The sequence below is a fragment of the Mizuhopecten yessoensis genome, unplaced genomic scaffold (genome assembly GCF_002113885.1).
Source record: "Mizuhopecten yessoensis strain PY_sf001 unplaced genomic scaffold, ASM211388v2 scaffold8019, whole genome shotgun sequence".
Taxonomy (NCBI): domain Eukaryota; kingdom Metazoa; phylum Mollusca; class Bivalvia; order Pectinida; family Pectinidae; genus Mizuhopecten; species Mizuhopecten yessoensis.
Genome location: NW_018407338.1, coordinates 86736 through 98465, shown reverse-complemented (window position 1 = coordinate 98465; position 11730 = coordinate 86736). Strand labels below are relative to the sequence as shown.

Here is an 11730-nt window from a genome sequence, read left to right as displayed (position 1 = left end):
CAGTGGTGCTACAAACCTACACTGGACTACAACATTTATCGTAAGTGACCCAACAGTGGTGCTACAAACCTACACTGGACTACAACATTTATCGTAAGTGACACAGCAGTGGTGCTACAAAACTAGACTGGAATGAACTAGAACATGGTGGAAGCTATCCAAAACCCAAACCAGTAAAACAAGACAGATTTGTATAACACACTCCGTTAACGATCCCATATCCAAACCTATTATAACTAGATCGACACTCGACTAAAACAAAAGCACTATAAAACTCGACTGGAATACACCAACCCATGACTTCAGCGACTCTATACGCACAACAATATAATTGTAGATGCAGAAAGCTAAACAAAGTAGATATTTAATACACCGTATGGCCATTGATTACACCGTATGACCATTTACTACACCGTATGACCATTTACTACACCGTATGGCCATTTACTACACCGTGCGACCATTTACTACACCGTATGGCCATTTACTACACCGTATGGCCATTTACTACACCGCATGGACATTTACTACACCGTATGGCCATTTACTACACCGTATGACCATTTACTACACCGTATGGCCATTTACTACGCCGTATGGCCATTTTATAAAACTTATGGCCATTTACTACACCGTATGGCCATTTACTACCCCGCACGACCATTTACTACCCCGCACGACCATTTACTACCCCGCACGACCATTTACTACCCCGCACGACCATTTACTACCCCGCACGACCATTTACTACACCGTATGGCCATCTACTACACCGCATGGACATTTACTACACCATATGGTCATTTACTACACCGTATGACCATTTACTACACCGTATGGCCATTTACTACACCGCATAGCCATTTATTACACCGCATGGCCATTTACTACACCGTGTGGCCATTTACTACACCGTATGGCCATTTACTACACCGTTAGGCCATTTACTACACCGCATGGCCATTTACTATATCGTATGGTCATTTACTACTACACCGCATGGCTATTTACTACACCGTATGACCATCTACTACTCCGTATGGCCATTTACTACACCGTAAGGCCATTTACTACACCGCATGGCCATTTACTATATCGTATGGTCATTTACTACACCGTATGACCATTTACTGCACCGTATGGCCATTTACTACACCGCACAACCATTTACTACACCGCACGACCATTTACTACACCGTATGGCCATTTTATAAAACATATGGCCATCTCCTACACCGCATGGCCATTTTGTACACTGCATAGCCATTTATTACACCGCATGGCCATTTTATAAAACATATGGCCATCTCCTACACCGCATGGCCATTTTGTACACAGCATAGCCATTTATTACACCGCATGGCCATTTTATAAAACATATGGCCATCTCCTACACCGCATGGCCATTTTGTACACAGCATAGCCATTTATTACACCGCATGGCCATTTACTACACCTTGTGGCCATTTTCTACACCGTATGGCCATTTACTACACCGAACGACCATTTACTACACCGCACGACCATTTACTACACCGAATGGCCATTTACTATATCGTATGGTCATTTACTACACCGTATGACCATTTACTGCACCGTATGGCCATTTACTACACCGCACAACCATTTACTACACCGCACGACCATTTACTACACCGAATGGCCATTTTATAAAACATATGGCCATTTCCTACACCGCATGGCCATTTTGTACACAGCATAGCCATTTATTACACCGCATGGCCATTTTATAAAACATATGGCCATCTCCTACACCGCATGGCCATTTTGTACACCGCATAGCCATTTATTACACCGCATTGCCATTTTATAAAACATATGGCCATCTCCTACACCGCATGGCCATTTTGTACACCGCATAGCAATTTATTACACCGCATGGCCATTTACTACACCGTGTGGCCATTTACTACACCGTATGGCCATTTAGTACACCGTATGGCCATTTGCTACACCGCACGGCCATTTCCTACACCGCACGGCCATTTATTACACCGCATGGCCATTTTATAAAACATATGGCCATCTCCTACACCGCATGGCCATTTTGTACACCGCATAGCCATTTATTACACCGCATGGCCATTTACTACACCTTGTGGCCATTTACTACACCGTATGGCCATTTACTACACCGTTAGGCCATTTACTACACCGCATGGCCATTTACTATACCGTATGGTCAATTACTACTACACCGCATGGCTATTTACTACACCGTATGACCATCTACTACACCGTATGGCCATTTACTACACCGTATGGTCATTTACTACACCGTATGACCATTTACTGCACCGTATGGCCATTTACTACATCGTATGGTCATTTACTACACCGTATGACCATTTACTACACTGCATGGCCATTTACTATACCGCATGGCCATTTACTACACCGCATGGCCATTTACTACACCCTATGGTCATTTACTACAACGCATTGACATTTTATAAAACGCATTGACATTTTATAAAACGTATGGCCATTTACTACACCGCATGGCCATTTTGTACACCGCATAGCCATTTATTACACCGCATTGCCATTTACTACACTGGGATGAAGGGCTACTAAGTTTGTTTAACTGAATGACCTTGACAACATATATTCAATGTCACAGGGGTCAAATATGTTTAAAACATTTAAACAACTTATGAATAACCCAAAGGCATAGGGTGCTTAAATTTGGCCAGTAACATCCTGGGATGAAGGGCTACTTAGTTTGTTCAAGGTCACATGTATCAAATATGAATGACTTCTTCTTAATAATCAAAAGGTCAAGGGTGATGATATTTGGCCATTAACATGCTGGGATGAAGGGCTACCAAGTTTGTTCAAATGAATGACCTTCGCCCATAGTCAAAGTCACAGTGGTCAATATATGTTTAAATCTTTAAATGGTTTGTTCTGTATAACCAAAAGGTCCAGGGTAATGATATTTTGCTAGAAGCATGCTGGATTGGAAGACTATACACTCTGTTCAACCTTATGTACTTGTTCGAAATTCAAGGTCACGGGCGTCATATGTTTAAATCTTTTAATAGGTTCTTATGAATCAAACACGGATATTCTGCCTGTAGTTGTATTTTAGTCCACTTTTAAGATTACAAGTGTGAGATTAATACCAGGTGAGTAATTCAGGCCCATCGGGCCTCTTGTTTTATATCTTCTCGCTCACCTTTCTTATATATACAAATTAAACCTGGTTTAATGTAATTTATGAATGTCCTAGTAATACTTTGTTTTTTATTATGTTTCAATATCATGAATGTTAAAGTACTGTATTTGTTGTATCTATGATTGATATGAGCGGACGCTGACCATTAGTAGGAGGTGAGAAGGTCAAAAGTCGTATGAATTTGTGGCTATTTTTAGCACCCTATATAAGTATGTGCACTAGCTGACCCTAGGTCACTAGCCTGCTGAAGATGATGGAGGAACAAGGTGTGTACCTTCTTTTTACATCATGATCTAATTTTGAAAAATATCTAAGTGAATTTTATTACGTATTGTTTACGTGTAATATTTTCAAAATTTGATGTAATGGCGAACGTGGTGATTATTGGACATAGTTTTGTCAAACGCCTTGACCGCGCGCTCGAAGGTTCATGGACGAACCTCGGTTTTCATGATGACCCTACAAACATTGTAGTATCGTGTGTAGGTAAAAGCGGGGGTAGATTACCCGATGTTTATGCCCGTGAAGTGACTGATCGTTTACGAGAACAAATTGCGGATTTAGTTTTATTGCAAATTGGTGGCAATGATTTAGATTGTTCACGGATCGAGGACGCCAAAGATTCTATCGTGAACAATTTACTGTCCATTGTCGAGTGGCTCGCCTCGGGACTATCAGTAGTCCGGATCGGAATACTACAGCTGTTTTATCGTCGTAGTACGAGACACGTTTCAGTTCATAAGTATAATGAGGCCGTGGACTACGTTAATTCCGCTTTGAAAGCGAAATGTAAAACATTGAACTTCTGTTTTTTCTGGCGCCATAAAGGCTTAAAAGATGGCGTCTTTCCTCATCTTTCTCACGACGGGGTTCATTTGAACACCACGGGCATGCGTAGATACATTCTCTCGGTCAGAGGAGCTGCCTTATATGGATTACGAAACGCCAGTGGGCGTGTCTAAGCTTTCCGTATATGGTAAGACATGAATAGGTAATTTCAGGATGTTTACAATAATATCTAGCTATACGCATGCTCTACTCTATTCGGTTCCGGTTCGTCTCAAGGCATGGCCTGTTTATCTGTCGCTGCCTGGTTTACCTGTCAACTTATGGCCTTGTGGTAACGATATCGTACGATACAAACAAATTTCTTCCAAGTCGGGTGATATTTCTCTAATATCCCGGTACAAATAATCGTTTACGCAGTGTATATATTATATATGTATTAGAAACTTATTCGTTTAATTAAGGGGAGGTCATTCGCGCGATGATCAACACAACACCCGTTGTATGCGCGGTTAAAAATCACAACTCTATCAACACAGTTCCGCGTTGAGGACAGCTCCATGCTTTAGCACAGAATTATGGCTTATATAATGTGATTATGAAATTATTTATTGACTTGAAATTGTCTTTCAATAACATTATTTCCGCTTGTTTACTGATTCATGCGGTATATAATTCATATCAGTTGATCATATGTTGTTCAGATTTCCACCTATGGCGGCTATGCCTGATATTTGTTTCAGGCCTATACCCAGGATGTTATATATTTATCCCGAGGGTATGCCTGAAGATTTATGTACATTTGTTGAATCCAAAACAATTTCAGGTTAATAACCTATGATAGTAATACACCTGTTACACAACTGGTCGAACCCGGGGGCATGCCGGGGGTTGTTCAATGACCTTACCAGTTAGTGTTTATATTGTGAAACATGGCCATGCAAATGGTTATGCCGGGGGTATGCCCGGGTATGATATTTTAAAATCTCTATCATATTTTCACATATTATGCCGGGGGTATGCCCGGGGTTTTTAATACTGTTCAACTATTATGCCGGGGGTATGCCCGGAGTTTTCTGCCATTGCAGGTTATGCTGAGGGTATGCTCAGGTCAAATACTATTTTCACTATTATCCCGGGGGAATGCCCGGTAGTGTGTTCAAAAGTGAATACAACTTTGTTTGGGGGATGCTCATGAATTGATGTTCATGATAATATGTCTGCCTTCACTGGTTTGACCAGGCTTATATACCCAGGATTTAATATAAATATCCCAAGAGTATACCTGTAGATTTATGGGAATTTGTTGACGATTCCTAATGCCCATACCTAGGCACAAATGCAGGCTACTTTTATCTTCCTTAAGTATACCTCTTTAAGGGGGCATCAGTCACTACCTTGTTCGTTTCTTTTCCAGACATTAATCATCAAGGCCCAATTCGGCGAACTCGGCGTAGGGCGGCACAACAACATTCATTGGTGACACCACCCACACATACTGAAGACACAAGTGTGCCTAGCACAACAACAGCTAGGAGGGGACGCCGGCCGGTTGTCCGACAAACACCTCCACCAGTTCCATCAACTCTGAGTTCATCTGCACTTTCAACAAATAACAACATATCAATACCTGAGTTGGCAGCGGAGCTGTTTCAATATATGAGGCAGGCAGGTTTTACCATACAATCCCCTGCCGTACAAACCGTGCCTGCAGAGATACCCTCTGCTTCCGGGTCAGCTGACTGCCCTCCAGTGGACAGCACCTTATTTTTAAGACCAGCTACCACCAATGCCACACCCTCTGTGTCTGGAGGGGGATTGAACCAGAGTCATATGCTGCAACAGCAGCATATGTCATTCAACGAAACAACACACTACAGTAGGCCACCACTACAAGGACAGGACAATGTTCCGTCATATGTCAACGTGTTGAACTCAGTTTCTGGTGAGACTCCTCAAGTTGACAGCATAAGCCGACCTCTGGATATGTTTGTAGATCTAAAAGTAAAATCTAAAATTTTTGCTGATGAGTTCATTGATTTCGGGCTGTTGATTAAGCGTTCCCCTCAGGAAAAAGAACCCCTGAGGGTTGAAATGCAAGGCCAGCAATTAGTGCTGTGCCAAAACAACAAACCAGCTCATATCAAGTCAATTGAACAATGGCTCTCAGCTTTTCACATCTTTGTAGCCATTTACATTCAGGCACATCCTCAGGCCACTCCAGGCCTTATGAAATATGCCGACGTTATACAAACGATACACCGGAGGTCGGGTTTTGCTGCAGCTATCCACTATGATAACAACTTCCGTATGTGGCACCAATTAGTGCCCACTGCCCCATGGCACATAACTCATTCCGAGTTCTACATGGAGGCAACAGCTATTGGGCTAAAAGCACTTTGCCCACAACAGCCCTTTCAGGGTCAGAAACCCAACACACGAATTAAGAAAGTGTGTTGGGCATATGATAAGCACGGAAGATGCTCCAAAGGTGCCCGATGCAAATTCTTGCATGGCTGCAGTATCTGTGGAGGGAAGCATCAGCAGCGCAATTGTTACAATGCAGCCCAGTCTGGGTCACGATCCGAAACCCAGCAAAACTCGGGCTCGGTCAACACCCAACCATCCCAACAAACTAACCAATCCAATAGCAGACAACAACGTAAAGCCCCTCAAAAATGAGCCTTTACCTACCCCTATTGTTATTGACAGGTTCTTAACTTACCTACGGGGTTATGACAAATCAAAACTAAATTTTCTTCAAGATGGTTTTAAACAAGGTTTTAGGTTGCAATATGAAGGGCCTCGCATATTTCGTGATTCCAGAAATCTTAAGTCTGCTTTAGATAACATGCAAATTCTAAAAGATAAGATTCAAAAGGAGATTTATCATGGGCGTTGTTTTGGACCTTACCATACACCACCTTTTACTAATTTGCAAATCTCTCCACTTGGTTTAGTTCCCAAAAAAGAACCTAATGAGTTCAGAGTTATACATCACCTGTCCTTTCCAGAAGGTTCCTCTATCAATGATGGCATCGCCCCGGAAAATTCCACGGTTGTTTATCAGACTATCGATCAAGCAATTCAATTAATTAAACATTATGGTCCAAATTCATTTCTGGCAAAGACTGATATTGAATCAGCATTTCGTTTAATTCCGATTCATCCGGATGACTACGAACTCTTGGGTTTTAAAATTGATGACAAATTTTATTTTGACCGTGTCCTGCCAATGGGTTGTTCTATTTCATGTCGTTTGTTTGAAGCATTCAGCTCAGCCATTCATTGGATTTTGGAACATAAATTTCAAGTTTCTGGAGTTGTGCATGTTTTGGATGATTTTTTATTCGTAGGCCCCCCTGACTCTCGCAAATGTTTGGATGATTTAAACAATTTCCTGTCTTTTTGTTCCGACACTTCTATTCCCATAAAGCAAAGTAAAACTGAACTACCCACAACAGTTCTGACTTTTCTTGGCATAGAGTTAGACAGTAAGGCTATGGTGGCCAGACTTCCATTGGATAAAGTTGAAAAAATGCGAGCGCTTCTGGATTCATTTTCCAGACGCCAAAAAGTCACCCTGAAAGAACTTCAGTCCCTTATAGGTTTGCTTAATTTTGCTTGTCGTGTTATTTCACCTGGGCGCACCTTTTTACGTCGTCTGATTGATCTTACCTGTGGTTTAACAAAACCCTATCACCATAAACGACTTAATAAGGAGGCTAGATGTGACTTAGCTGCATGGAAAATCTTTTTAGACTCGTTTAATGGGACATTTATGTTTCTGTCTGACCGTTGGGAAACTTCAGAACAATTACGGTTTTATACTGATGCAAGTAATTTAGGTTATGGCGGTTTCTTTCAAACGTCATGGATGTATGGCGAGTGGCCATTACACTGGCAATCTTTCCATATTACAGTTAAAGAATTCTTTGCTATAATAGTTGCATTAGAGCTCTGGGGTCCATCACTTACTAACAGATGTATCATCTTTTATTGTGACAACCATGCTGTTGTGGACATAATTAACAAACAAACCAGTAAAGATAAAACTCTAATGAAGTTAGTTAGGCGTTTTGTGGTCACAACCTTAAAACTCAATATTTTGTTTACCGCGCGTCACATCCCAGGCAAAAGTAACATCTTAAGTGACCATCTGTCTCGTTTGCAGGTGGACTCTTTTCACCAGCTGGCCCCTTACATGGACACAGATCCAACGCCAATACCAGTCCAACTCATGCAACTCTGACCGATACTATTCATTCGCTTTTGTTACATGCTACATCGCCGGCGACATCCCGTACTTACTCGAGAGCGTACAATCTGCTATGTCAATTCGTCAGATCTACTTTTATTGGTACACCGGTTTTGCCTACCACCTACAATACTTTGGCCTTTTTTATCGCTCATTTGTACAGGCAAAATTTGGCATCATCTACCATTTCCACATATGTTGCAGCCATTAGTTACATTAACAAAATCGCTGGTTATGCTGACCCTTCCCAATCATTCCTGATAAAGAAATTGCTCAGTTCGGTTCAGCGAGGTAATTACCAGGTAGACAATCGTTTACCTATAACACCAGAGATACTTACAAAGCTAGTAACGTCTTTGCAGTATACCACGCAATCCCCTTACCAATATCATCTTTTGAAAGCCATGTACTTGTTGGCTTTCCATGCCTTTTTAAGGGTTGGGGAAATGACCCTCAATAAAGCTGTTTCCAATGTTTTACAGTTTGAGGATCTGCAGTTAATCAAGGATTCCTCCGGGTTCTTGTGTCGCTTAGAATTAACGTTTCGTTCTTTCAAAGGACATTATAATATTCGACCTATTACTTTGTCCATCGCTGCCTCTAGACAACCTGCGGTCACCTGCCCAGTGTCGGCCCTGCAACAATATTTACAAAATAGGGGTCAGCAACCAGGCCCATTATTTTGTTTTCCTCCTGCTAAGGCTGTGCCATATGCATACTTCAGCGAATGTCTGAAACATTCTCTTAGTTGGGCTGGCCTTTCCCATCATCGTTTCACAACTCACAGTTTCCGTATTGGTGCTGCTAGCTCGGCAGCCTCACGGGGCATTCCTGACGATGAGATACAACAAATGGGTAGGTGGCAGTCGATGGCATTTAAAAGATACATTCGTTTGCCATCTCTTTTTGACACGTAAGGCATGCACAGTCAAACAAAAAATTCAATGGCCTTTGGTCATTGGGGCGACTGGTCAGGAATTGTGCAATTTCATCCAATACATTTAAGACATAAGTTTATCTCATAAAGTTTGGAGTACTTCCACTATATACATGAGTGTTAGAATTGTCACATGTAAAAAGTATGGCCTTTGGACATTGGGTCGATTGGTCATGCAACTACATGCCGCTTGACAACTGAGTGATACCTATATGTCTTCTTTATAACAGGATAAAGTATTTTACTTTCGTCAGTACTTCATATATTTACTGCATCAATACCTTGAGGAGTCTCACCAACTCATTTAATTGTATTAAGCTTACAAAATTCGCTAACCAAGAACTGACAATTTTTGTTCAAAATTTAATAATTACATTAATTTCAACTTTCTTAAGACTGTGCACCTCTTCAGGTGATTTTCTTCCACTTACCAACATTCCATGGAGGATTACTTTTGTACAACGCCTAGGATGGCATTTGACATTTCATGTACATGTATAAATCAATTGTAGTGTTTTCACTTCTTTTCTGCGAGGCTTCTGGGCATCTTAGCCAGTTAGCTACATGTATTTCTTCTTGGACTGAAGAAAGATCACAGACTTCCACAGAGGACTTATCGTTCACAATGGTTATATATGGACATTGACAATTCAGTGAATTATATTGTTTGATATACAGTGCATAGATTTGTGCTTGATCATCTCAGTACATGTACCTGTACATTCTTGAATTTTCAGGAACTTTCTGTGTGTTGTTATAAATATAAGCCGAACTTTCTGGATGACTGATGTTAATCGGTTTTGTATATTTCATATGTAATGCATATAACTTTCATTTTCATATGCATCATCTAGTATATATTTGTTACATGTAGATACGAGTATGTCGTATCATTGACTTAAATTTGGTAAATTCAAATTTAACTGTATAGTGCTTGTATGTATATACGTTATCTCCATGGCTGCGGATGGGGGAGTGATTACAATCCCAAGGGTTTGTAATCTCTGTGGCGTTTTCTTACCCCATCTAAGACTTTTAAGTACATTGGACAAAAACTTTAAAAGATAAAGTTTTTATATAAACATGTCGTTTTTAATAAAAACGGCCATTTTCAATTCATTTGAAGTGTTCTAGTTGTTTATGCACTTAACATGTCTTACAAGCTTGCCATGGTGATATTTACTTGGAATCAGGCATAAATACAAATTAAACCTGGTTTAATGTAATTTATGAATGTCCTAGTAATACTTTGTTTTTTATTATGTTTCAATATCATGAATGTTAAAGTACTGTATTTGTTGTATCTATGATTGATATGAGCGGACGCTGACCATTAGTAGGAGGTGAGAAGGTCAAAAGTCGTATGAATTTGTGGCTATTTTTAGCACCCTATATAAGTATGTGCACTAGCTGACCCTAGGTCACTAGCCTGCTGAAGATGATGGAGGAACAAGGTGTGTACCTTCTTTTTACATCATGATCTAATTTTGAAAAATATCTAAGTGAATTTTATTACCCACCACCTCCCCTTCTTGCCTCCTTCTCAATATGATTATTACTTCTTAAAGGGGCGTTTTCTTACCCCATCTAAGACTTTTAAGTACATTGGACAAAAACTTTAAAAGATAAAGTTTTTATATAAACATGTCGTTTTTAATAAAAACGGCCATTTTCAATTCATTTGAAGTGTTCTAGTTGTTTATGCACTTAACATGTCTTACAAGCTTGCCATGGTGATATTTACTTGGAATCAGGCATAAAATAGCTTTAAAATACCTTCGTGCTGAGAGTTTGTTTATTTATTGTTACTGAAAATGTCCATAAATAATTTTGTAATCTCACTTTTTATTAAATCATTAATTGCTTTAGTGATTTCTACCTGTTCGTCCTATAGGTCTGTCAATAAAATTACTTTCTTCATCTGTTAATTTGTTTTCTATACATTTAGTTAATTATTCTGCTTTCTCAATATCCCATCCCTCTGTCTTGATTTTTTTTTATAGATTTTTGTTTGCTCATGAAGTATATCATTAATCCCAGTTTTATAGATTCCTTCCTCATTTTTAATTCTGAACCATTGTGTATTTTCTGCTTTTTTCTTTTCTAAGCAAAAACATAATTTGTCGAATGTTCATTAGATTTACAACAGATAAGCGTTTTAAATACGCGTGTCAGTCACGGTTCGCCTTTATACGGGTTTGGGTTTATCTGTTAAACTAATCGTATATCAATAAAAATAATATCATAGCGTTACTGATAAACAATTATCCTGCTATTGTATTTTTTTTTAAATTGGTTTTGGGTGCCGTTATTTATCACTATAGTTGCACGTCAGCCATGTTTAATCTGTTAATTAGTGTTATATTTAGCTGTCTCGTAAACGATTTAAAAAAACCGAGGTCAAGACACTGAATAACACATACATGTATAGATATGAATCAATTACCATTTGTAAATGTTTCTGCTGACAAGTATGAGCATCTCCCTTCCCCGAGTACGAGATTTCAAAGGCGTTTGCTGAAAAAAATATACTTTTCGTACTTCCAC

At 39.8% G+C, this 11730-nt stretch overlaps 1 protein-coding gene across 3 annotated transcripts; it reads left to right on the top strand.

Moving 5' to 3' along the window:
• Nucleotides 1-3525: 3525 nt before the first annotated feature.
• Nucleotides 3526-10932, top strand: LOC110454687. 3 transcript variants are annotated; one of them, XM_021504338.1, is made up of 3 exons: nt 3526-4322; nt 5406-5933; nt 8163-10932. In XM_021504338.1, exons 1-3 carry the CDS (start codon nt 4205-4207, stop codon nt 9161-9163), a joined length of 1647 nt encoding a protein of 548 aa, XP_021360013.1. In that variant the 5' UTR covers nt 3526-4204; the 3' UTR covers nt 9164-10932. The 3 variants fall into 3 exon arrangements, with proteins under 3 accessions (XP_021360013.1, XP_021360012.1, XP_021360014.1); XM_021504337.1 differs by having other exon boundaries at nt 3526-4178; nt 5406-10932; XM_021504339.1 differs by lacking the exon at nt 8163-10932 and having other exon boundaries at nt 5406-6906.
• Nucleotides 10933-11730: the final 798 nt, after the last annotated feature.

Excerpts from the sequence above, each read along its gene's own strand:
- LOC110454687 (XM_021504337.1), top strand. The coding sequence starts at position 6,453 with ATGATAAGCACGGAAGATGCTCCAAAGGTGCCCGATGCAAATTCTTGC.